Source organism: Nycticebus coucang, chromosome 2 (genome assembly GCF_027406575.1).
Source record: "Nycticebus coucang isolate mNycCou1 chromosome 2, mNycCou1.pri, whole genome shotgun sequence".
NCBI classification, from domain to species: Eukaryota; Metazoa; Chordata; class Mammalia; order Primates; family Lorisidae; genus Nycticebus; species Nycticebus coucang.
This window is the reverse complement of record NC_069781.1, coordinates 12,019,055-12,045,890: the sequence shown is the minus strand read 5'-3', so window position 1 is coordinate 12,045,890 and position 26,836 is coordinate 12,019,055. Positions and strand designations below refer to the sequence as shown.

Below are 26,836 nucleotides of genomic sequence, written 5' to 3'. Positions count from 1 at the left end.
GCCCATCAACCTGTGAATGGATTAATAAACTGTGGTATATATATATATATATACCATGAATACTATTCAGCCATAAAAAGATGGAAACTTTACATCTTTTGTATTAAACCAGATAGAAGTGGAGAACATTCTCTTTATTAAAGTATCACAAAATGGCTTAGCTCCCATAGCACAGTAGTGGCACCAGCCACATACACCAAAGGTGGTGGGTTTGAACTTGGTGGGCCCGGGCCAGCTAACCAGCAATGACAACTGCAACAAAAAATAACTGAGCGTTGTGGCAGGCACCTGTAGTCCCAGCTACTTGGGAGGCTGAGACAAGAGAATCGCTTGAGCCCAAGAGTTTAAAGTTGCTGTGAGCTGTGATGCCATGCCCCTCTACTAAGGGTGACACAGTGAGACTCTGTTAAACTATCACAAGAATAGAAAAGGAAGTATCCAATGCACTCACTACTAAAATGAAGCCAGTAGATGAACTAATATGCACCCATATAAGAGAAAAACTCAATTTAATTCAAGTTTGAGGTGTGGGGGAGAAGGGAGGAGGAGTGGTATGCTCTTACCTAATAGGCACAATGTAAGGGTGTATGGCACACCTCCTGGGCGAGGGACACAACTACAACAGGGACTTTACCTAACATACGGAAACATTATAATCATTTATACCTTCATATTAATCTGAAAAAAAAAATCTGAAAGTAACAAAATTATATTTGATTCATGTACATTTCATGTACAATTATGAACTATTTAAATGTTAAAGCTGGAGGGGACTTTAGAGAACAGTTACACCAAATAGGCAGTTCAGGTTTATCCAGAGGGAAGTGACTTTCCTAAAGTCATAGGGCATCAGTGACTGAGGCAGGCTGACTGATGTAACCAGTCAGTTACATCAGTGGTTCTCCAGTGAGAGTGATTGTATTCCCCAGGGGACATTTGGCCATGTCTGGAAACAGTTTTCGGTTATCACCCACGCAGACTGGTTGGCTGACTATAAAGGTAGTTTGTTAAGAGTAGTAACCTATAGTATGGTGGTTAAGAGCACAGACCAGGGTCTGTTCTTGGCTGTGCACTAACCATGACTTTGAGCAAGTGATTCAACCTTTCTGCCTCGGTTTTTGGTCACATACATATAATAATAGTTCCTCCCTTGCTAATTTGACAGGTATTTAAATTAACTCAGTGTCTGGCACATAATTAATGCTCAATAATAGCTGTTGTGGTTAAAAAAAAATAGCTGCTGTGGTTGATGTAGTTAAGGTTAGGCAAATGGAAATCAGTTCTGGAACTCTGGTCTTTGATTTTGTTTTCTTTTGTCTTTTCTTTTTTTCTTTGAGATAGAATCTCACTTTGTCAGCCTGGGTAGACTGCTGTGGTGTCATAGCTCACCACAACCTCAAACTCTTAGACTCAAGCAATCTTCTTTTCCTCAGCCTCCCAAGTAGCTGGGACTATAAGCACCCACCACAACACCTGGCTATTTTTTTTTTTTTTAGAAATGGGGTCTTCGGCGGTGCCTGTGGCTCAGTTGGTAAGGCGCCAGCCCATATACCGAGGGTGACAGGTTCAAACCCGGCCCTGGCTGAACTGCAACCAAAAAATAGCCGGGCGTTGTGGCGGGCGCCTGTAGTCCCAGCTACTCGGGAGGCTGAGGCAAGAGAATCGCTTAAGCCCATGAGTTGGAGGTTGCTGTGAGCTGTGTGAGGCCACGGCACTCTACCGAGGGCCATAAAGTGAGACTCTGTCTCTACAAAAAAAAAAAAAAAAAAGAAATGGGGTCTTGGTCTTGCTCAGGCTGGTCTTAAACTCCTGAGCTCAAACAATCCACCCACCTTGGCCTCCCAGAATGCTAGGATTACAGGCGTGAGCCACTGTGCCTGGCTTTCTACTTTCTTTTAATGACCACATTTTCTGGGAAATTTGGTACATTTGGACCCTGGCATCTAGTACAAATGAATTTCAGCAGATATTGGGCTCCTCTGAATGGGCAGAAGGCCAGGTAGTGAGTAGAGTGGAAAAGGGTTCACTCAGGGTATTTGGAGACCTCCCCAAACAAATTGGCTTTACTCCTAATTGTATTTCTGGCTGTTAATCTTGGGGATGTTGGTCTGTCTCGGAAATTTCTTTTTATTTCTTTTTTTTTTTTTTTAATTTTTTGAGACAGAGTCTCACTTTATTGCCTTTGGTAGGGTGCCATGGCATCATAGCTCACAGCAACCTCTAACTCTGGGGCTCAAGCGATTCTTAGCCTAGGTGTTTGAGGTTCTTGCCTTCTCTCTGAACCCAGAAACCAGGACTTGGACCACACCGGAAGTGACCAACCCACCACCATCCCCAAGAACATTCCACACATCATCGGCAGCCATTGGAAACCAGCTGTTTGTCTTTGGGGGTGGAGAGAGAGGCGCCCAGCCTGTGCAGGATGTGAAGCTGCATGTGTTTGATGCAAGTATGGACTGGCGGGTACCTTGGGGCTGCCACTTACCTGATCCAGGCCACCCTGGCCTGCAGCTTACCTGATGTAGGAAGCAGAGGTTATAAAATGAAATCCTGGCTAAGTATCTCACTTCTAGACTTTTTCTTTTTGAGAGACAGAGTCTCAATCTGCCGTCCTCAGTAAAGTGCCTTGGCATTATCATAGCTTACACCAATGTCAAGCTCCTGGGTTCAAATGATCCTTCTGACTCAGCCTCCTAAGTAGCTGGGACTACAGCTGCCCACCACCATACTTGCTAATTTTTCTGTTTAATTTATTTATGTTTAATTTATCTATTTTTATTTATGTATTCTATTTTTATTTTTATTTTTTTCCTTTGTGACAGAGTCTCACTATGTCGCCCTCAGGAGAGTGCTGTGACATCATAGCTCACAGCAACCTCAAAGTCTTGGTCAGGCAATTCTCTTCCCTCATCCTCCAAGTAGCTGAGACTACAGGTGCCAGCTACAATGCCCGGCTATTTTTTTGTTGTAGTTGTCAATGTTGTTTAGCAGGCCCAGACCGGGTTCGAACCCACCAGCCCCAGTGTATATGGCTGGCACCCTAATCACTGAGCTACAGGAGCCAAACCAGTTTTTTTATTTTTAGTAAACATGGGGTCTCACTCTTGTTCAAGCTGGTCTCAAACTCCTGAGTCAAACAGTCTGGCCTCAGGCTTCCAGACTGCTAAGATTATAGGCACCAGTCACTACACCTGGCCTAGACTTTTGTTTTGTTTTGAGACAGAGTCTCACTATGTTGCCCTTGGTAGAGTGCTGTGGCATCACAGCTCACAGCAACCTCAAAGTCTTGGGCTCAAATGATCCTCTTGCCTCAGCCTCCCAAGTAGCTGGGACCATAGGCACCTGCCAGAACACCCAGCTATTTTTCTTTTTTGGTTGTAGTTGTCATTGTTGGTTAGCAGGCCCAGGCCATTTTGAACCCACCAGCCCCAGTGTACGTGGCCTGCACCCTAACCACTGAGCTACAGGCGCCTAGCCATGTTATTTAGCAGTTCTTAATGTCTGTTTCAGACATCATACATACATGTATTGTGTACATACATTAATTTTCTATGAATTTTAAACTATATAAACATTTAAAAGTAACACATACATGTAATCAATATATAAATACTGTTGTAAAGCTTACTTTTGGGAAGTATGCATTGATCTTGGTAGTTGAAAGCATAAATTTTGAAGCCATATGCCCTGGGCTCAGGAGTCCATCTAATACATATTTTCAGTTTTACCTTAGGCTACTTAATTTTTCTTGACCTTAGTTTGCTGGTCTGTAAAATAGAGATAATAATAGTACTTCATACAAAGTGTTGTAAAGATTAAATGAGATTTGTCTTCTCCAATCTAGCAAGATCAGCTGGAAAAAAAAAGAAAAGAAAAGAGAAAGAAAATAATTTTAAAAATTAAATGAGATGGGCGGCTCCTGTGGCTCAGTAGGTAGGGTGCCGGCCCCATATACCAAGGGTGGCAGGTTTGAACCTGACGCTGGTCAGCTAAGAAAACAGTGACAGGGTGGCGCCTGTGGCTCAGTCGGTAAGGCGCCGGCCCCATATACCGAGGGTGGCGGGTTCAAACCCGGTCCCAGCCAAACTGCAACCAAAAAATAGCCGGGCGTTGTGGCGGGCGCCTATAGTCCCAGCTACTCGGGAGGCTGAGGCAAGAGAATTGCTTAGCTCCAGGAGTTGGAGGTTGCTGTAAGCTGTGTGATGCCACAGCACTCTACTGAGGACCATAAAGTGAGACTCTGTCTCTACAAAAAAAAAAACAAAAAAACAGTGACAACTGCAACAAAAAATAGCTGGGTATTATGGCAGGCACCTTTATTCCCAGCTACCCGGGAGGCTGAGGCAAGAGAATCACCTAAGCCCAAGAGTTGGAGGTTGCTGTGAGCTGTGATGCTACGGCACTCTACCGAGGGCGACAAAATGAGACCCTGTCTCAAAAAAAAAAAAAAAACGGCGGTGCCTGTGGCTCAAAGGGGTAGGGCCCTAGTCCCATATGCCAGAGGTGGCAGGTTAAAACCCAGCCCCAGCAAAAAAAAAAAAAAAAACACACACACACACACACACACAAAATTAAATGAGATAATGTGATATTAGCATATAGCATAGTCCCTGGAAGTATATAATAAATATTCACTATATTGGGTGGTGCCTGTGGCTTAGTGAGTAGAGTGCCGGCCCCATATACTGAGGGTGGTGGGTTTGAACCTGGCCCCTGCCAAACTGAAAAAAATATATATATCCAGGGCTCAGCACCTGTAGCTCAAGCAGCTAAGGTGCCAGCCACATACACCAGAGGTGGCAGGTTCGAATCCAACCTGGGCCTGCCAAACAGCAATGACAACTATAAACAAAAAATGGCCAGGTGTTGTGACAGGCGCCTGTAGTCCCAGCTACTTGGGAGGCTGAGGCAAGAAAGTCGCCTAAGCCCAGGAGTTGGACGTTGCTGTGAGCTGTGTGATGCCACGGCACTCTACCAAGGGCAATTAAGTAAGACTCCGACTCTACAAAAAAAAAAATTTGTTTGGCAGACTTTTGTCTCAAATATTTTTTGGAATACTTCATTAAGACTTTACTGGTAGGCTCAGCACCTGTAGCTCAATCAGCTAAGGCGCCAATCACATACACCAGAGCTGGCAGGTTTGAATCCAGCCTGGGCCCACCAAACAACAATGACAACTACAACCAAAAAATAGCCGGACGTTGTGGCAAGCGCCTGTAGTCCCAGCTACTTGGGAGGCGGAGGCAGGAGAATTGCTTGAGCCCAGGAATTGGAGGTTTCTGTGAGCTGTGATGCCACAGCACTCTACCCAGACAGCTTGAGGCTCTGTCTCAAAAAAAAAAAGACTTTACTGGTATATTGCAATGATGAACTAATTGTCCAGAATTACATGTACAGCTTTGAAGATATGCAGGGTTGCCTGCAGTAGCACACATCTGCTCTGTTAATGGATTACTCATAATTTTCATGTTTTGAATACTTTTTCTCTGCTGTGCCTGCATTGCGTACATATTCTCATTTAATCCATACCTCAACTCTGAGAAGTAGGCATTGGTTTTATCCTGATTTTATGGCTATAGAAATAGAAACTGAATCTTAAAAATGTAACAGGCACAAGATCTTTTAGTTATTTAGTGACATAATCTGGTTTAAACTGCAAAGTCCCATGTTCTAACCATTATCCTATATTTCCACATCAAGAGGCCCTCCTAACATACTGAAAAGTAGTCTGGGGAGTGGTGTCTCACTCCTGTAATCCTAGCACTTCGGGAGACCCAGTGGGAGGAGGATCCTTTGAACTCAGGAGTTCGAGACCAGTCTGGGCAAAATCAAGACCCCCGAGTCTCCTAAAAATAGAAAATTTAGCCAAGTGTTGTGGCAGGCAGCTATAGTCCTAGCTATTTGGGAGGCTGAGGCAGGAGGATCACTTGAACTCAGGAGTTTGAGATTGCTGATAGGTGACACCATGGCACTCTAGCCTGGGCAACAGAATTAGACTGTCTCCAAAAAAAAAAAAAAAGTAGTCTGTTTTTTTCCCTATCCCTTCATGGCTCAGCACAGTGGTTAGGGTGCCAGCCACATACACCGAGGCTGGCAGGTTTGAACCCAGCTGGTGCCAGCTAAACAACAATGACAACTGCAATGAAAAAGTAGCCAGGTATTCTGGCGGGTGCCTGTAGTCCCAACTACTTTGGGGGGCTGAGGCAAAATAATCCCTTAAGCCCAAGAGTTTGAGGTTGCTGTGAGCTGTGACGTGACGGCACTCCACCAAGGGTGACATAGTAAAACTCTGTCTCAAAAAAGAGTATTATCTTGAAATTAGAAGACTCTGAAGGCCTGTGACAGAAGACATAGACTCATTTTAACTTTGAGGCAGTTTTAGATTGAAGCTTAAGAGGAGATCTTTTTAAATTCAAAGCAAGAAATGGGCCAGATGGGGTAGCTCCTGCCTGTAATGTGAGAAGGTGAGAAGATTGCTAAAGCTCAGGAGTTCAAGAACAGCTTGAGGAAGAGCAAGATCAGATTTCTACTAAAAATAGAAAAATTAATTGTGGCAGGAATTTGTCATCCCAGCTACTTGGGATACTGAAGCAGAAGGATCACTTGAACCCAGGAGTTTGAGGTTGCTGTGAGCTAAGCTGATGCCACCACACTTCAGCCTAAGGCAACAGAGTGAGACTTAATTTCCAAAAAAATGAATGAATAAATAAACAAATGAATAAATAAATACATAAATATTAAAAAAATTTTTAAAAGCAAGGAATGGCTTTCTAATGCCCTGTAGAAAGGCAGGCATGTTAGGTAGTGAATTCTCTAGCCCTACAATTGTTCAACCACAAGCTTTGCAGGTTGTAGAGAAGAGTCCTGGACTGGGTTTGTGAATTAGAGTGAATGACTCCAAAATTGCTTCCTGGGTGGAGCATTTTTACCTGCTAGGAGGCTATAAATCGCCTTGGGTATATTTATTATGTTCATGGTTCATAGCTCTGCCATTTGATGCTACTAAATTTACTTTTCTAGACACTCTGACCTGGTCTCAACCTGAGACACTTGGAAATCCTCCATCTCCCCGACACGGACATGTGATGGTGGCAGCAGGGACAAAGCTTTTTATCCATGGAGGCTTGGCAGGGGACAAATTCTATGATGATCTCCATTGCATTGATATAAGTAAGTAGAGTGGAGAGCATGGGGACTTGTCTGCTTAAAAAAATACTTTTTGTCTTTTTTATTTTTTTGAGACAGAGTCTCACTATGCTGTCCTCAGTAGTGTCATGTCATCACAGCTCACAGCAACCTCAAACTCTTGGGCTTAAGTGATTCTCTTGCCTCAGCCTCCAAATAGCTGGGACTACAGGTGCCTGCCACAAACCCCTGGCTATTTTTTGTTGTTGTTGCAGTTGTCATTGTTGTTTAGCTGGCCAGGGCCGGGTTTGAACCTGCCAGCCTTTGTGTATGTGACTGGTGCCATTACCACTCTGGTATGGGCACCCAGCCTTGTCATTTTGCTGTGGAAGGATTATAGCTCACTATAACCTCGAGCTCCTGGGTTCAAGTGATCCTTCTGCCTCAGTCTCTAGAGCAGGGGTCCTCAACCTGCAGCCACGGGCCACATGAAGTGGTGTGATTGTATTTATTCCCATTCTGTTTTTTTACTTCAAAATAAGATACATGCAGTGTGCATAGGAATTTGTTTATAGTTTTTTTTTTTTAAACTATAGTCCGGCCCTCCAACGGTCTGAGGGACAGTGAATTGGCCCCCTGTTTAACAAGTTTGAGGATGCCTGCTCTAGAGTAATTAGGACTTCAGGCACATGTCACCATGCCTGGCTTATTTTCTATTTTTTTGTACAGATGGGATCTTGCTATGTTACCCAGCCTGCTCTTAAACTTCTGGGCTCAAGCAGTCCTCTTGCTTTGGCCTGCCTGAACCACCATGCCTGATCTGCTCAAATTTTTAAAAAATGTGCTTTGAAAGAGCAAGTGGCTTGCTCTTATACACAGGTAACTTGACCAACCGGCAGACTCTTAGTTCTCTCAAATATGGCCTGAATAATAATAATAACTCATTTTCTGAGCACTTACTATGTACTCAGCCATCTATTGTCTCTTATCCTTCTAACAACCCTGTTCTCCCTTATGCTTTGTGCTCCGCTACTGAATTTCATTCAGGTATTAGCAGCATTTAACCCATGATCCTGAAGAACATTGAGGTGGGTAACCAGAATTGCACACTTATCATGTTTAATGGTTGAAAATGGTAGTAAGAAAAAAGTTAAAGAGGTCTGGGCACAGTGGTGCACACCTGTAATCCTAGCACTCTGGGAGGCCATTGCTTGAGCTCACAGGTTCGAGACCAGCCTGACACAGAGCAAGCCCTTGTCTCTAAAAATAGCCAGGCATTGTTGTGGGCACCTGTAGTCCCAGCTACTCAAGAGGTGAGGCAAGAGGATCACTTGACCTCAATAGTTTGAGGTTGCTGTGAGCTGTGACACCATGACACTCTACCAAGGGGTGACCAAGAGAGACTCTGTCTTTCAAAAAAAAAAGAAAGAAAGAAAATTAAAGAGAACATGAGAATTATCTTTAGGTGTCTAAAGGGCAGCCTGAATTCATTCTGGGTCATTCCTTGAGAGTGTGAGCTCCTCTGGGGCAGTTACTTTTTGTCTGTGTTGTTCCCCTGTATATTTCCAACAAGGAGTACAGTGTCTGGCAGACAGTGAGTGATGGGTGCTTATCTGTGGTTTAGTGGATGGATGAACAAATGAATGTGTTCTGCCTTGTTCCAGTCTCCAAGCATTAAAAATATGGACAGAAGGTATAGGAACTCCTGTGTAGTGTATTGGGCTACCTTGCCAAGCAGGTTCTCTGACTTGGTGACATCTGAGGCCAGGGGCACTGGCTGTGGTTCCTACTTTGGCTAGAATTCTGGCCTTACTGGGTGGCCTTCCTACACTGAAATGCTGGGCCACTGCCTTACATTGACAGTTGAGACTGTCATCAGGAAAGCATTTCTTGCAGGCCATAAAATGGGTGTTAATGTTTGAGGTTTTTTGTTTGTTTGTTTGAGACAATCTCACTCTGTTGACCCAATCTCTAGTGCCCTGGCATCATAGCTCACAGAAACCTCAGTCTCCCAGATTCAGGCAATTCTCCTGCTTCAGCTTTCCAAGCAGCTGGGATTACAGGTGACTGACATGATACCCAGCTAATTTTTCTTTTTTAAGTAGAGATGAGGTCTCACTCTTTTTTTTTTTTAGAGACAGAGTCTCACTTTGTCGCCCTTGGTAGTGCTGTGGTGTCACAGCTCACAGCAACCTCCAACTCCTGGGCTTAGGCGATTCTCTTGCCTCAGCCTCCCAAGTAGCTGGGACCACAGGTGCCCGCCACAACACCTGGCTATTTTGTTGTTGTTGTTGCAGTTTGGCCGGGGCTGGGTTTGAACCCGCCACCCTCGGTATATGGGGCTGTTGCCCTATTCACTGAGCCACAGGCACCCGCCCAAGGTCTCACTCTTGTTCAGGCTGGTCTCAGACTCCTGAGTTCAAGCAATCTACTTACCTTGGCCGCTTAGGAATGTTTATTTTTAAAATAAACAAAAATAAAAAAAATAAAAATCCTTTTCTCTTGTGCTGAGAAGCTATTTTCCAGGTATTTTTCCTGCCTGCCCAAATAGTGATATCCTGCTTCACTTAAATACTTGTACAGGTAATACCTCTTGCCCGTAATTCCAGGGACTCAGGAGGCTAAGGTGAGGGGATCATTTCAGGCCAGGAGTGCAAGACTAATCTGGGTAACATAGCAAGACCCCATCTCTAAAAATAAAAAATTAGCCAGGGTCGGGCGGCGTCTGTGGCTCAAAGGAGAGGGGCGTCGGCCCCATGTACCAGAGGTGGTGAGTTCAAACCCAGCCCCCGCCAAAAAAAAAAAAAGAAAATTAGCCAGGGATAGTGGCTTTGAACCTGTAATCTCAACTACAGGGAGGCTAGAATAGGAGGATTCCTTTAACCCAGGAAATCAAGACTGCAATGAGCTATAATCTCACCACAGCACTCTAAGCTGGGCAATGAAGCCAGATACTATCTCTACAAAAAATTAATAAATAGCTACTTGTTTGAAAATATGCAAATATCCCTGCAAAAATAAGTTGGAGTAGGTACTGAGGCAGATTACAGAACAGAAGACACCAGCTTTAGAGCTAGACCTAAATATAATTCTAGCTCTGCCACTTATAAATAGTAAGGATTCGAACAAGTCTTTCTGTCTCTCTAATAGTGTTTGCTTATTTGTAAGAGGAAAGAGGCTAGACAGAAGTAATAGCAATTTCACAGGGGTGTTAGGAGAAGTGAATAATTTTTTTTTTTTTTTTAGAGACCAAGTCTCATTCTGTCACCCTCAGTAGAGCACTGTGCCATCATAGCTCACAGCATCCTCCAGCTCTTGAGCTTAGGCGATTCTCTTGCCTCAGCCACCTGAGTAGCTGGGACTACAGGCGCCCACCACAACACCTGGCTATTTTTTGTTACAGTTCGGCTGGGGCTGGGTTTGAACCTGCCACCCTTGGAATATGGGGCTGGTGCCCTACTCACTGAGCCACAGACGCCACCCAAAGTGAATATATTTTTTAAAGTGACTAGCAAACACTCACAGAGTTGCTTTCTCAGGAACTGTTGGTATTTAAAACATAAACAGGCCAGACCTAGTGGCTCATGCTTATAATCTTAGCACTCTGGGAAGCCAAAGCGGGGTGGATTGCTTGAGCTCAGGAGTTTGAGACCCACCTGAGCAAGATGAGACCCCTCCACCCCCCATCTCTACTAAAAATAGAAAAACCAGCTGGTTGTGGTGGTGGGTGCCTGTAGTCCCAGCTATTTGGGAGGCTGAGGCAAGAGGTTCATTTGAGCCCAGGAGTTTGAAGTTGCTATGAGCTATGATGCCCCAGCACTCTATTTAACGATTTTTTTTTTTTTTTGCAGTTTGGCCAGGACTGGGTTTGAACTTGCCACCCTCCGTATATGGGGCCAGCGCCCTACTCATTGAGCCACAGGTGCCGCCCTGATGCCCCAGCACTCTAGCCAGAAGCAATAGAGTGAGACTCTGTCTCAAAAATAAATAGGCTGGGTGCTATGGCTCATGCCTGTAATCCTAGCACTCTGGGAGGCCAAGGCAGGTGAATTGCCTGAGCTCAGGAATTCAGAGACCACCCTGAGCAAGAGGGAGACCTCTAAAAATAGAAAAACTAGGCTTGGCATCCGTAGCTCAGTGGTTAGGGTGTCGGCCACATATACCGGGGCTGGCGGGTTCAAACCTGGCCCACGCCTGCTAAACAACAATAACAACTACAACTCAGCATCTGTGGCTCAAGTGGCTAAGGCACCAGCCACATACACCTGAGCTGGTGGGTTCAAATCCAGCCTGGGCCCGCCAAACAACAATGACGGCTACAACCAAAAAATAGCCGGGCATTGTGGTGGGTGCCTGTAGTCCCAGCTACTTAGGAGGCAGAGGCAGGAGAATCACTTGAGCCTAGGAGTTTGAGGTTGCTGTGAGCTGTGATGCCACGGCACTCTACCGTGGCATCACAGCCACACTCTACCCAATAGCTGGGCATTGTGGCAAGCGCATGTAGTCCCAACTACTCAGGAAGCTGAGGCAGGAGAATTGCTTAAGCCCAACAGATTGAAGTTGCTGTGAGCTGTAACACTATGGCACTTTACCTAGGGCGACATAGTGAGACTCTGTCTAAAAAATTAAATAAATACATAGGCTCGGTGCCCAGTGGTTATGGTGCCAGCCAAATGCACCGAGGCTGGCGGGTTCGAACCTGGCCTGGGCCAGCTAGACAACAATGACAAATGCAACAAAAAAATGACCAGGTATTGTGGCAGGCGCTTGTAGTCCGAGCTACTTGGGAGGCTGAGGCAAGACAATTGCTTAAGCCCAGGAGTTCGAGGTTGCTGTGATCTGTGACACCATGGCACTCTACCAAGGGTGACATGGTGAGACTCTGTCTCAAAAATAAATAAATAATAAATAGATAAATAAATAAATAAAAATAAAAATAGAAAAACTAGTGGGATGTTGTGACAGGCACCTGTCGCCCCAGCAACTTGGGAGGCTGAGGGAAGAGTATCACTCAAACCCAGGAGTTTGAGGTTGCTAGGAGCTATGACACAGTTGCACTCTACCCAGGGTGACAGAGTGAGACTCTGTCTCAAAATAAACAAATGAAAGTAAATAAACAAACAAATTAATTAAAAAAATAAACACAAGGACCGGGCGATGTGGCTCATGCCTGTAATCCTAGCACTCTGGGAGGCCAAGGCAGGTGCATTGCTTGAGCTCATGAGACTTGAAGCTCATGAGCTCATGAAACTCAGGCAAAACAAACCTGATCAAAAGCAAGACCTGGTCTCTACTTAAAAAAAAAAAGAAAGAAAAAAAATTGAGGCAAGAAGATTGCTCGAGCCCAAGAGTTGGCAGTTGCTGTGAGCTATGACATCACAGCACTCTACCCAGGGCAACACCCTGAGACTCTGTCTCCAAAAAAAAAAAAAATACAGAGGACTTTACCTACTTGCTGCAAGTTAATAGTGAACAGTTAAAGGTGCAGTCATCATAAAATATTTTATCACATTTCTCAGTGTGCTCCAAAGACCACTTACAGAAGAATCAGCTGGGATGTTTGTTAATACTCCATTACTGAGCCTTTCCTTACCTCCCTGAACTAACCAATCACAAGTTCAAGCTCCTTCAAATAATTTTTTTTTTTTTTTTAGAGACAGTCTCACTCTGTTGCCCTCGGTAAAGTGCCATGGCATTACGGCTCACAGGAACCTCTTGGGCTTAGGCGATTCTCTTGCCTCAGCCTCCCAAGTAGTTGGGACTATAAGCGTCTGCCACAATACCTGTTTTTTTTTTTTTTGCTGCAGTTTAGCTGGGACTGGGTTTGAACCTGCCACCCTCGGTATATGGGGCCAGCGCCCTACCCACTAAGCCACAGGTGCCGCCCAATTCCTTCAAATAATTTTTTTTTTCCAGTTTTTTTTTTTTTATTGTTGGGGATTCATTGAGGGTACAATAAGCCAGGTTACACTGATTGCAATTGTTAGGTAAAGTCCCTCTTGCAATCATATCTTGCCCCCATAAAGTGTGACACACACCAAGGCCTCACCCCCCTCCCTCCGTCCCTCTTTCTGCTTCCCCCCCATAACCTTAATTGTCATTAATTGTCCTCATATCAAAATTGAGTACATAGGATTCATGCTTCTCCATTCTTGTGATGCTTTACTAAGAATAATGTCTTCCACTTCCATCCAGGTTAATACGAAGGATGTAAAGTCTCCATTTTTTTAAATGGCTGAACTTAGTGAATGATCTTTAGTGATTGGTTTATGAACTGTAGTAGATAGCTAAGGTTGAAATCACATTTTAGCCTATATTGTGCTAAAACACTTTCTCTTGGCCAGGTGTCTTAGCTCATGCCTGTAATCCTAGCACTCTGGAAGGCTGAGACAGGTGGATTGCTGTAGCTCAGGAGTTTAGTTTAGTTTTGTTTTGTTTTTTGAGACAGAGCCTCAAGCTGTTGCCCTGGGTAGAGTGCTGTGGCATCACAGCTCACAGCAACCTCCAACTCCTGGGCTCAAGCAATTCTCCTGCCTCCGCCTCCCAAGTAGCTGGGACTACTGGTGCCTGTTGCAGCCTTCATTGTTGTTTGGCGGTCTGGGCTGGATTTGAACCTGCCAGCTCAGGTGTATGTGGCTGGTGGCTTAGCCGCTTGAGCCACAGGTGCTGAGCCAAGCTCAGGAGTTTTAAAACCAGCCTGAGCAAGAGCAATAATCCTGTCTCTACTAAAAAATAGAGAAAACTGTCTAGTGTGAGCAAGAGTAAGACCCCCTTCTCTACTAAAACTAGAAAAACTAGGTGGGCGTTGTGGCAGGCACCTGTAGTCCCAGCTACTTTAGAGGCTGAGGCAAAAGGATCACTTGTGCCCAAGAGTTTGAAGTTGCTGTGAGCTATGACGCCACAGCTCTCTACCCATGGCAATAGAGTGAGACTATCTCAAACAAAAATAAAAAATAAGGCTCGGCACCTGTAGCACAGTGGTTATGGTGCCAGCCACATACACCAAGGCTGGCAGGTTCAACCAACAATGGCAACTGCAACAACAACAAAAAAATAGCCAGTGTTGTGGCGGGTGGCTGTAGTTCCAGGTGCTTGGGAGGCTAAAGCAAGAGAATTGCTTAAGCCCAAGAGTTGGAGGTTGCTTTGAGCTGTGACACTGCAGCCCTCTACCTACAGTGACATAGTGAGACACTGTCTCAAAAAAAAAAAAAAATAGAAAAATGGCTCAGCTCGGGCGGCGCCTGTGGCTCAGCGGGTAGGGCGCCGGTCCCATATGCCGGAGGTGGCGGGTTCAAACCCAGCCCCGGCCAAAAAAAAAAAAAAAAAAAAAAAAAAAGAAAAATGGCTCAGCTCCTATAGCTCAGAGACTAGGGCTCCGGCCACATACACTGAGGCTGGCGGTTCGAACCCAGCCCGGGCCTGCCAAACAACAACAACTATAATAAAAAAATAGCCAGGCATTGTGGTGGGCGCCTGCAGTCCCAGCTACTTGGCAGGCTGAGGCAAGAGAATCGCTTAAGCCCAAGAGTTTGAGGTTGCTATGAGCTGTGACACCACAGCACTCTACCCAGGGCAACATAGTGAGACTCTGTCTCAAAAAAAGTAAAAATATAAAAAAATGAATAAATTAATAAAATAAAACACATTCTCTTGGCAGGTGACATGAAATGGCAGAAGCTAAGCCCCACTGGGGCCACTCCAGCAGGCTGTGCTGCCCACTCAGCTGTGGCTTTGGGGAAACATATATACATCTTTGGTGGAATGACTCCCACAGGAGCACTGGATATAATGTATCAATATCACATAGGTGAGCAGGCGTCATTCTGGGTCTTTAAACAAATGTGACATAGTGTTTGGTTTTCTTTCTTTCTTTCTTTCTTTTAGAGACAGAGTCTTATCTTGCCACCCTCGGTAGAGTGCCGTGGTGTCACAGTTCACAGCAACCTCCAACTCCTGGGCTTAGGGGAATCTCTTGCCTCAGCCTCCTTAATAGCTGGGACTACAGGCGCCTGCCACAATGCCCCGATTTTTTTGTTGTTGCAGTTTGCCCAGGGCCGGGTTTGAACCCACCACCCTCAGTATATGGGGCCAGCGTCCTACCCCCTGAGCCACAGGCACCACCCAGTGTTTTGGTTTTCCAATTTGGTTGCTTCATATTCTAAAACCAAACCTATGAATACTAAACTTGTAGGGACAGACATCATTAAAGCAGTAACACTGCCATTAGGATTTTTCCCTCTCATTTCCTATTGATCAGCTGATACAGTAAACCAGTAAGCATTTCTGGAAGTATAACAAGGAACCTCTGTTTTTGTTTTTGTTTTTTCTCTAACATAGAAAAGCAACATTGGACCTTGCTTAAATATGATACTTTTCTACCCCCTGGACGATTGGACCATTCCATGTGTATAATTCCATGGCCAGTGATGTGTACTTCTGAGAAAGAAGAATCAACTTCTGTCACCTTAAACTGTGAAGCCGAGAAAAGGAATTTAGCCAACAAAGGAGTAACCCAGAGTGGTGATTCACACAAGGAAGGCCAGACTGATGTGTTGCTCTGTTTTGTGTTTGGTGGGATGAATACTGAAGGAGAGATCTATAATGATTGTATTGTGACTGTAGTTGACTAATAAAAGCTACATTTTTATTCTGTTACAAAAGTAAAACCTTAGTTGTTTTTTTTTTTTTTTTTTTTTTGTAGAGACAGAGTCTCACTGTACCGCCCTCGGGTAGAGTGTCGTGGCGTCACACGGCTCACAGCAACCTCTAACTCTTGGGCTTACGCGATTCTCTTGCCTCAGCCTCCCGAGCAGCTGGGACTACAGGCGCCCGCCACAACGCCCGGCTATTTTTTTTTTTTTTTTTTTTTTTGTTGCAGTTTGGCCAGGGCTGGGTTTGAACCCGCCACCCTCGGCATATGGGGCCGGTGCCCTACTCACTGAGCCACAGGCGCCGCCCACCTTAGTTGTTTTATACCTCTAAAATATTTTCTGCACTACACATCCACCTTGCTCTTATATGCTTTGGAAGGTGAAAAAATGAACTGGATACCTCCGTACAAAAGCCTCCCTTATAGAGAGTTTTTGTTTTTGTTTTTTTGTTTTTTTTGCAGTTTTTGGCCAGGGCCAGGTTTGAACCTGCCACCTCTGGTATAGGGGGCTGGCGCTCTACTCCTTGAGCCACAGGCACCATCCTATAGAGAGGGCTTTAACAGCAATGTAACCAGGTATGTGTGATTGGTCATCTTCAATGCTAATCATAAAAATGTTGCAGTACCGGGCACCCATAACTCAGTGGTTAGGGTGTTGGCCACATGCTCCAGGACTGGGGGGTTTGAACCTGCCCCGGCTTGCTAAAACAAATAAACAAAAAAACAAACAAAATAGCCAGGTGTTGTGACGGACTCCTGTAGGGAGGCTGAGCAAGAGAATCACTTGTGCTTGGGGTGGCGCCTGTGGCTCAATGAGTAGGGCGCCGGCCCCATATACCAAGGGTGGCAGGTTCAAACCCGGCTCCCACCAAACTGCAACAATAAAATAGCCAGGCGTTGTGGTAGGTGCCTGTAGTCCCAACTACTTGGGAGGCTGAGGCAAAAGAATCACTTGAGCCCAGGAGTTGGAGGTTGCTGTGGGCTGTGACGCCACAGCACTCTACCGAGGGTGATAAAGTGAGACTCTGTCTCTACAAAAAAAAAGAGAGAGAAAGAGAATCATTTATGCTCAAGACTTTGAGGTTGCTGTGAGCTATGACACCATTGCACTCCACCAAGGGTGACAGTGAGATACTGTCTCAATTTAAAAAAAGGTGTTGCCATACAGGTAGAGTTTTTAAAAAAGTTTGCAAGGCCAGGCACAGTGGTTTATGCTGGTAAACCTAACATTCTGGGAGGCTGAGGCAGGAGGATTGCTTGAGGCCAGTTGCACAACACCCCATCTCTACAAAAAAGAGAAAATTAGCCAGGTGTGGTGATGCACACCTGTAGTCCCAGCTACTCAAGAGGCTATGGCAGGAGGATCATGTAAGCCCAAGAGTTTCAAGTTGAAGTGAGCTACGATACCACTGCTAGCCAGGGCATTCTAGCTGCGGGACAGAGGGAAACACTGTCTCAAAAAAATAAAATTTTTAAGGCTGGGTGCTGTGGCTCACACCTGTAATCCTAGCACACTGGCAGGCCAAGGTGAGTGGATTGCCTGAGCTCAGGAGTGCTGAGACGAGTCTGAGCAAGAGGGAGACCCCATGTCTAAAGATAGCCAGGCATTGTAGTGAGTGCCTATAGTCCCAGCTACTTGGTAAGTTGAGTCAAGAGGATCACTTGAGCCCAAGAGTTTGAGGTTGCTGTGAGCTATGATACCATGGCACTCTACTAAGGATGATAAAGTGAGACTGCCTCAAAAAATTAAATGAAAACTTCTAACAAGTTTGCAGAATCATAATTGCTAGATAGCATAAGCTGTAAACATCAGAGGATGGACATTTACCAGTCTTTTTTTTTTTTTTTTTGTAGAGACAGAGTCTCACTTTATGGCCCTTGGTAGAGTGCCACGGCATCACACAGCTCACAGCAACCTCCAACTCCTGGGCTTAAGCGATTCTCTTGCCTCAGCCTCCCGAGTAGCTGGGACTACAGGCGCCCGCCACAACGCCCAGCTATTTTTTGGTTGCAGTTCAGCTGGGGCCGGTTTTGAATCCGCCACCTTCAGTATATGGGGCCGGCACCTTACCGACCGAGCCACAGGCGCTGCCCGACATTTACCAGTCTTAAGTGCCAGGTACAGGGGCTTACACCTGTATGTAATCCTAGCACTTTGGGAGGCTGAGGTGGGAGGATAGCCTGAATCCACGAGTTTGAGATTGGCATGGACAATAGTGACACCATCTCTACAGAAAAATAGAAAAATGCGGCTCAGCACCCGTACATACACCAAGGCTGGTGGGTTCAAACCCAGCCCGGGCCAGATGAGCAATGACAATTGCAACAAAAAATAGCCGGGTGTTGTGGTGGGCGCCTGTAGTCCCAGCTACTTGGGAGGCTGAGGCAAGAGAATCGCTTAAGCTCACGAGTTTGAGGTTGCTGTGACCTATGATGCCACAGCACCCTACTGAGGATGACATAGTGAGACTCTGTCTCAAAAAAAAAAAACAGAAAAAGAAAAATTAGCCAGATGTGGATGCACATATCTACAGTCCCAGTAACTGGGGAAGCTGAAGCAAGAGGATCGCTTAGTCCAGAAGTTTGAGTCTAGCATGGACAACAGCAATACCTTCTCTACAAAAAAAAAAAAAACTAGCCAGGTGTGGATGCACACATCTATAGTCCCAGTAACTCAGGAAGCTGAGGCAAGATCTTAGCTTAGGAGTTGGAGGTTGCAGTGAGCCTGATTAAGGCAAAGTTGCTGTTGGGACTCAGTTCTATCATTCTAGACAAGGAACCTGTTAGGCACCCTGAGAGGCTGAGGTAAGGATAGCTTGAGGTCAAAAGTTCGGAGACCCTATCTCTACAAAAAAATAGAAAAGTGTGGTGGTACATGCTATAGTCTCAGCTACTCGGGGGAGTGAGGTAGGAGGATTGCTTGAGCCCAAAATTGTGAAGTTGCAAAAAGAAAAAAAAAAATTGAAGTTGCAGTGAGCAAGTGTTGACAGAGGCAACTATCTCGTAATAGAAAAAATAAACTTCTAGCTAATTGCCCATTTACAAAGTACCTATCCTACGGCAGTATAGGATTTCATGTTAGCACCAAACAGCCTGCCCTTTATTGATACTATTCAACTAGATTATATACCTTTCCTCAAGAAGCCAATTTAAGTAATCCTGGCTTGTACCACACTACCTTTGACCCTCAATCACAGTAGGGTTATGTGTGAAGTCTCAACACCACCATTGCAAATCCTACCACCGAGAAATTCCAGGGATGGAGATTCTGACACACCTAGGGTTCAAAACATATCTTTACATTTTGTTTCTTTTTTTTTTTGTAGAGACAGAGTCTCACTGTACCACCCTCGGGTAGAGTGCCGTGGCGTCACACGGCTCACAGCAACCTCTAACTCTTGGGCTTACGCGATTCTCTTGCCTCAGCCTCCGGAGCAGATGGGACTACAGGCGCCTGCCACAACGCCCGACTATTTTTTTGTTGCAGTTTGGCCAGGGCTGGGTTTGAACCCGCCACCCTCGGCATATGGGGCAGGCACCCTACTCACTGAGCCACAGGCGCCGCCCTACATTTTTTGTTTCTAAAGAGATAGCTTCTCACTTTATCACCCTACCCAGGGTAGTGCTGTGGTGTCACAGCTCACAGCAACCTCTAACTCCTGAGCTCAGGCAATTCTTTTGCCTCAGCATCCTGAGTAGCTGGGACTACAGGCACCCACCACAATGCCCGGCTATTTTTTGTTGCAGTTTGGCCGGGGCTGGCTTCAAACCCACCATCCTCGGTATATGGGGCCAGTGCCCTACCCACTAAGCCACAGGTGGTGCACAACACATCTTTACATTCTAAAATTATAAGATCCAATTGTGTAAAGTTAACACCAGTGATAAGATCACTTCATAATTCTCAAGAGAATCCAAGCTGCTTTAAACATCAGTAGTATAAAGCCACCAGAAAGACAGTTAGGTGAATAGGAAATTTCAAATACATTCAAGTAAACTCAGTTGGGAGCAGTGTCTCATGCCTGTAATCCCAGCACTCTGGGAGGCAGAGATGGGGGGAGTTCGAGACCAGCCTGACCCAGTCTCTAAAGAAAAAAAAAAAAAAAAAAATAGCTGGGTCTTGTGGCGGGGGCCTGTAGTCCCAGGTACTTGAGAGGCTGAAGCAGTAAAACTGCTTGAGCCCAGGCGTCCAAGGTTGCTGTAAGCTGTGACACCAGCGCACATTACCAGGGGTGATAAAGTGAGACTATCTTATAAAAACAAAAAACTATACTCTTGGGAACCTAAGGGGCCCTGCCTACATGAACTGTCCTCTTGTTTTCTTAGAGGAAGTCTAGGCAAATTCCCTGCCAGGACTAAATAGAAATGTTTCCTTTACCCCAACATTCCAAACTTCTCTCCCCTTCCTTCTCTTGCACATCCCTCCCCCACAGAATTCAAGTTTTAGTTACTTCCCTAATAGATGATTGATCTAATTAGAAGCTTTCCACAAAAATTAGACCAGTGTAAATAACAAACATTTATTGGTGTCACTTATGGTAGAAAAAAGTTCCTACACCAGATGCACATGACCCAATTGTTAAATAGAACATATGTAAGGTGAACACACGCCCTAACCCAGCATTTATACCCAGTTTTTAAGACAGCCAATTCTTCTTCTCCCCCCACCCCAAGACATGTGAGCAACTGCTAATGAAAAGCAGTAAACAGCCACTTGGGCTATAGCATTTTCAACTCCACTCCGAGGTGAAGATTCCAATTACATTCGAGACTGAAGTTCTCTCAATTTTTTCCTAACGAAAGTTCCTGAGTCCAGTATTTACAATATCATAGCACTAGCAGATCAGTGTCTACAACTCATCCTTTTCTGCTGTATCTTCATCACCAGTTGGGGGAGGACCTGCACTTCCATAGAGTTTGCTGATAATTGGCTGAACAATTTCTTCCAGTTCCTTCTTTTTAGCTTTGAAGTCTTCAATGTCAGCATCTTGGTGGCTTTCCAGCCATTCAATCTTTTCTTCTACAGCTTTTTCCATGGTTTCTTTATCTTCGGAGGAAAGTTTACCTCCCAGCTTTTCTTTGTCTCCAATCTGATTCTTTAGAGAATAGGCATAACTTTCTAACTCATTTCTAGTATCAATGCGCTCCTTGAGTTTTTTGTCTTCCTCAGCAAATTTCTCAGCATCATTAACCATCCTTTCAATTTCTTCAGGTGTCAGGCGATTCTGGTCATTGGTAATTGTGATCTTATTTTTGTTCCCTGTACCCTTGTCTTCAGCTGTCACTCGAAGAATGCCATTCACATCTATCTCAAAGGTGACTTCAATCTGTGGGACCCCACGGGGAGCAGGAGGAATTCCAGTCAGGTCAAACGTACCCAGAAGGTGGTTGTCTTTTGTCAGAGGTCGTTCACCTAGAAGTTACACACAAAAACTTTAGTTTTATTGACAAGCATTGGTACATCTGCATCCCTACATTTCAGTCTCTTAGGCCTAAAGTGGCAAGGGTACTTCAAGCTGAAAGAGACAGTGTGAGCCTGTAAGGAATAGCAACTGGGACTAACAGTGAGGAAAGTAATACCTTTTAACCTGAATTTCATCTGTCTTTAATCCCATTTCTAATGCTTTAGGAGCCAACACATTTTTAGTGGGAAAGGGTGCTAAATAGCTAAGTGCTGACTCTATGAAACCTGACGGTAGTCAAGGATCCCATTCCCCATCTGAAAATAGCTACTTCTTTCCCTAGCCATTTCAACATAATAAACAAGTCATGTTCTTTTAAAACATACCATGATATTAAAAAATTTAAGTAATTACCTTCATAGACTTTAATTGTAACAGTTGGTTGATTATCAGAAGCTGTAGAAAAAATTTGAGACTTCTTGGTGGGCACCACAGTGTTCCTTGGAATCAGTTTGGTCATGACACCTCCAACAGTTTCAATACCAAGTGTAAGGGGACATACATCAAGCAATACCAGATCACCTACAAGGATAAATTTATCAAGTTAACTTCTTCTTCTTTTTTTTTTTTATAGTTTTTGGCCAGGGCTGGGTTTTGAACCCACCACCTCTGGCATACGGGGCCAGCGCCCTACCTGTTTGAGCCACAGGCGCCACCCTATCAAGTTAACTTCTAATTTCTCCACACAAATTATCTTTTCCACCTCACTATTTGGTTAGGTTTTAAGCACAAACATTTTAGAGTGAATTAGTGAATAAGGATCTTAAGACTGCCCCAGGTCTTGTCTTCATCATACCCTTTACTAGCCATGTGACCTTTTCCAAAACAACAGCAATGACAGACATCAAACTACTGACACATTGTGAAAGATGCTGTGACGACCCACCTGTATCCTGATCACCAGAAAGCACACCAGCCTGGACAGCAGCACCATATGCTACAGCCTCATCTGGGTTTATGCCACGGGATGGCTCCTTGCCATTAAAGAACTCTTTAACCAGTTGTTGAATCTTTGGAATTCGAGTAGAGCCACCAACAAGAACAATTTCATCAATATCTGACTTCTTTAAATCAGAATCCTCCAACACTTTCTGGACAGGCTTCATAGTAGACCGGAATAGATCCTAGGAGTAAGAGACATGGTTACAATGTGAAGTCTGTTAAATCTAGGTATGGTCTAAATATCGAAATAAGACCTTCTAAATTCAGAGAGTCTAATGAGATCTTATAAGCAAAGCAAAAAAGAAGGAACATACCATATTTAGCTCTTCAAATTTGGCCCGAGTTAGGGTCTCAGAAAAGTCTTCTCCTTCATAGAAGGACTCAATTTCGATTCTTGCTTGATGTTGAGAAGACAGGGCCCGTTTGGCCTTTTCTACCTCACGCCTCAGTTTCTGCACAGCTCTATTGTCCTTCCTAACATCTTTGCCAGTCTTCTTCTTGTACAGCTTAATGAAGTGCTCCATAACACGCTGGTCGAAGTCTTCTCCACCCAGATGAGTATCTCCATTAGTGGCCACGACTTCGAAGACACCATTGTCAATGGTGAGAAGAGACACATCAAAAGTTCCACCACCCAGGTCAAACACCAGGATGTTTTTTTCTCCCTCCCTCTTATCTAGGCCATAAGCAATAGCAGCTGCTGTACTGTTAAGAGAATAAAAAAGGAAAAAAGTTTTGTCGACGGCTCACATCTCCCATGTTTGGCAAACATGCTACATCCCTAGATTTCACACTTACGGTTCATTGATGATCCTCATAACATTCAGTCCAGCAATAGTTCCAGCATCTTTGGTTGCTTGACGCTGGGCATCATTGAAATAGGCTGGTACAGTAACAACTGCATGGGTAACCTAAAAGAACAAAGGTACATTGTCACAAGGCTTAACCATTTTTTTTTTTTTTTTTTTTTTTTTTGGCCGGGGCTGGGTTTGAACCCTCCACCTCCGGCATATGGGACTGGCACCCTACTCCTTTGAGCCACAGGCACCGCTGGCTTACCCATTTTTTAAATCACTATCAAACCACTACTTTAGTTCTTAAGGTGGTACATTGATGAGTGTGGTATGTAATTTTATACCCAGGGAATTGCAAGAAAAGTGATAACACAAAAATTGTCTAGTATTGTTTGGTCTCCAGTAAAACACTAAATAAACCTGACAAACATGGATGTAGTTCAAATAAAAAAAATTAAAACCATGAAGGCATCTAGACATAACAGCCAACCAAGCATACAAAGTAATGATAAAAAAAAAAGAAAAAGCAAATAAATAAATAACATCGCTCTAGAAATATTTACCTTCTTTCCCAGATAAGCCTCAGCAGTTTCTTTCATTTTGGTAAGAACCATGGCAGAAATTTCTTCAGGAGCAAATGTCTTTGTTTGCCCACCTCCAATATCAACTTGAATGTATGGTTTAGTTTTCTTTTCAACCACCTAGTTTAAAGAGAAATTTTCAGACAAAGATACAATGACATCTCAAACTTTTAAAAGACCTACTTTGCTTTATTTTATGTTTTGCTTTATTTTAGTCCCTTGGTCCTACACCTTGACTTGAAATACTTGTAGAGTATAGATGTCTTTTCATAAAAGACAAACTTCTTTAGTTTTAACTAGTCTTTTAAACCTAAACTTTCACGGACAGAGTATTTATTTGCAAACTATACTGTCTTAAGTATAAAACTACTTTTGTAACATGCTAAAATTATTAAATAAGGTGTTACATGCATAACATCCAGATCCATTTTTGTTGTGTTTTTCAGCAACCAAAAACTCCCACTACCACAGCCACCTATATGGATAAGAAAACCAGGACCAACCTTAAAAGGCAAGAACTTTATGTCCTGCTGCACAGACGGATCGTTCCACGTGCGGCCAATGAGCCGTTTGGCGTCGAAGACCGTGTTCTCGGGGTTGGAGGTGAGCTGATTCTTGGCGGCATCGCCGATCAGACGCTCCCCTTCGGGAGTGAATGCCACATAAGACGGCGTGATGCGGTTGCCCTGGTCGTTGGCGATGATCTCCACGCGGCCGTTCTTGAAAACCCCGACGCTAGCGGAAAAACCCAACAGGAGATCAGCTCCGCACTTTTCACCCCAGCCCAGGAGGCCACACCCCATCCTCCCCCTTCCTCAAGGCCCACTTACCAGGAGTAGGTGGTCCCCAGATCGATGCCGACCACCGTGCCCACGTCCTCCTTCTTGTCGTCCTCCTCGGCCCGCGCTGCGCCGAGGAGCAGCAGCATCGCTGCCACCAGGGAGAGCTTCATCTTGCCGGCGAGTCGGTCACCAGGCAGGCAGGACGTCGCTGGCAATCCTGCCACAGGCCGCAGCACGGGAGCGCAGCGAGGTTATGGGTCTGAGGGCGGCAGGGCTGCGGGGTCACAAGGAGTTAAGAACAAGGCGAAAGCAGGTCTGGGACCGGAGGCCGCGGCGCTCACCTCTCACGTTCGAGAAAGACCTCAGTCAGTCAAGTCTGTGCTATGTTGGCCGGCGTCGACCGTGCCGTCGCCGACTCGCCTTATATACCCTCCCCCCAGCCCCATCGTGGAGGCCACCGATTGGTGAAGGCGCTGCTCGTTGGAGGCCGCTGATTGGTCCATGCCACCAAGCTGTCCGCTGCCGATTCGAAGCGGCATCCTCCGCACTGACGTCACTGCTACGCCCCCCTGGGGGAACTGATTGGCTGCTGGTCGAACCAAACAACGACCAATGGGAGATAACATCCACCCCAAGCGCTGGTCCCACTGGTCCAGCAGCTGCCTATCCCTCGTACGACCCCTTACCCCGAGGCCGTTTCCTCCGGTAACCGCTCAGGTCCCGCCTTCCCGCTGGGCCTTGGGGGGCCGGAACCGCTCAGGAGCGCCTGGTCCCTTGGGGCGATGGGGTCCGGAGCTTTCGCTTTTCCCCGGCTTGTCCCTCCCGGGTCCCTCATCCTGAAGCGAGAAGCGGCTGTCCCTCCTTCCGGGTTCCATCCCGTCCCAAGCGGACAGGTCTCAGCGTAGGTGCTATGATTTCTTCAGAATACGTTTCTCTGCCTTTCCCAGCCACTCGTACTGGCGTGTCCGAGCCTCTTGGCCCTTTCTTGCTCACCGCCCCGCAGCCCTTGAGCCGGGGCCTGGGCTGGCTAGATTCTGTGAGTCGTGGCCTCTGCTAGCCAGTTAACTTGCCCCTGCCCCCCTGCCTAGCCATATATCAGGCTTCTCCACACTGCCCCAGCCCTCCTCTCTGTGACAACCCTGTCCTGAAGAGATTACTAATGCCAGTACTCCCACCCTGGGATACAGACTTTTTCTAGCTGGCTGCCCGTTTGCCCATGTTTTCCTGCTCTGGCGCAGAGAAACTGTCATTCGCAAGGCCTTCCTCGTCCGTTATTCTTGATAATCTTTCTATCCTCACTCCTGGAAAAGGTCTGATGTACCAAACACATTTTGATAGACAAAAATTGTCCTGATAAAACGCCTTACTCGTGCGTACAGCCTGTTTCAAGAAATAATAGAGATGATTCGCTTATTTAATATGCACTAAGTAGTGTTCTTTGTATTTTCAGTGTGTGGTTCAGTCCTTAACCCTTCAATACTTGGAAGGCATTTCTCCTTTTCCACATAAGAACATTGAGTCTGAAAAAGATTAAATAGACCAGTCACATATCTGGCCAATGATGGAGTTACAAGTGATAACCAGGTCGACGCTCCATAGCCAATGCTCTTAACTTAAAGAAAAATTACGGGCGGCGCCTGTGGCTCAGTCGGTAAGGCGCCGGCCCCATATACCGAGGGTGGCGGGTTCAAATCCGGCCCCCGCTGAACTGCAACCAAAAAATAGCTGGGCGTTGTGGCGGGCGCCTGTAGTCCCAGCTACTCGGGAGGCTGAGGCAAGAGAATCGCTTAAGCCCAGGAGTTGGAGGTTGCTGTGAGCTGTGTGATGCCATGGCACTCTACCGAGGGCAATAAAGTGAGACTCTGTCTCTACCAAAAAAAAAAATTATTTAAGGGCAGCGCCTATGGCTCAGTGAGTAGGGCACCTACCCCATATACCGAGGGTGGTGGGTTAAAACCTGGCCCTGGCCAACTGCAACAAAAAAAATAGCCAGGTGTTGTGGCAGGCACCTGAGTCCCAGCTACTCTGGAGGCTGAGGCAAGAAAATCACCTAAGCCCAAGAGCTGGAGGTTGCTGTGAGCTGTGATGCCACGGCACTCTACCGAGGGTGACGAAATGAGACTCTGTCTCTAAGAAAGAAAAAAGAAAAATTATTTCGGATGTTTTTGGAGGACCTGCTATGGATAGACCAAAGCCCTGATACAAAATATTTTGAGATTCAGGGATACACTGTGTTGAAATATCACTGAAATACCTTAATACAGTTCACTAAGATGTTGAGCCTGTGAGTCAGTATTCAAGAATTTCTCTTTTAGTAATCCTAAAAGGTTATAATGGTGACTCAGAAATGATTCCATTCTTACTATAGAGGTTTGCATCATGCATCTGTTTCAACAGGGCTTGTAATACTGCTGCAACATTGACCTTTCATTGGATCACATCAGTCCAGTATCAAAGGAGAAATCATGGCTCGGCACCTGTAGCATGGTGGTTACAGCAC

At 45.3% G+C, this 26,836-nt stretch overlaps 2 protein-coding genes across 5 annotated transcripts in view; one reads left to right on the top strand and one right to left on the bottom strand.

The window, feature by feature from the left end:
- The window catches only part of RABEPK (Rab9 effector protein with kelch motifs), a 29,909-nt gene extending 14,135 nt beyond the window's left edge, over positions 1-15,774 (top strand). For 2 of the 4 annotated variants that reach the window (XM_053562574.1, XM_053562581.1), the window contains exons 5-8: positions 2,288-2,449; positions 7,021-7,170; positions 14,783-14,932; positions 15,463-15,774. In XM_053562574.1, coding sequence (XP_053418549.1) covers positions 2,288-2,449; positions 7,021-7,170; positions 14,783-14,932; positions 15,463-15,755 — 755 coding nt within the window. In that variant the 3' untranslated portion in view covers positions 15,756-15,774. The remainder of the gene's footprint in view (positions 1-2,287; positions 2,450-7,020; positions 7,171-14,782; positions 14,933-15,462) is intronic. The other 2 variants (XM_053562596.1, XM_053562586.1) reach the window with 2 other exon arrangements.
- A 4,507-nt stretch (positions 15,775-20,281) lies between these two features.
- Positions 20,282-24,733, bottom strand: HSPA5 (heat shock protein family A (Hsp70) member 5). Its single transcript, XM_053562518.1, has 8 exons — positions 24,385-24,733; positions 24,058-24,289; positions 23,537-23,674; positions 22,978-23,090; positions 22,494-22,884; positions 22,124-22,361; positions 21,592-21,759; positions 20,282-21,188 (listed from the first exon to the last, which is right to left on the bottom strand). The coding sequence occupies exons 1-8, from the start codon at positions 24,504-24,506 to the stop codon at positions 20,626-20,628; spliced, it is 1,965 nt and encodes a 654-aa protein (XP_053418493.1). The 5' UTR covers positions 24,507-24,733; the 3' UTR covers positions 20,282-20,625.
- Between the last annotated feature and the right edge of the window lie 2,103 nt (positions 24,734-26,836).

Coding starts and splice junctions, on each gene's coding strand:
- HSPA5 (XM_053562518.1), bottom strand. CDS start 24,506: ATGAAGCTCTCCCTGGTGGCAGCGATGCTGCTGCTCCTCGGCGCAGCG. Junction 24,290..24,384: donor CTGGGGACCACCTACTCCTG/GTAAGTGGGCCT, acceptor TTTTTCCGCTAG/CGTCGGGGTTTTCAAGAACG. Junction 22,362..22,493: donor AATTTGAAGAGCTAAATATG/GTATGTTCCTTC, acceptor TCTTACTCCTAG/GATCTATTCCGGTCTACTAT.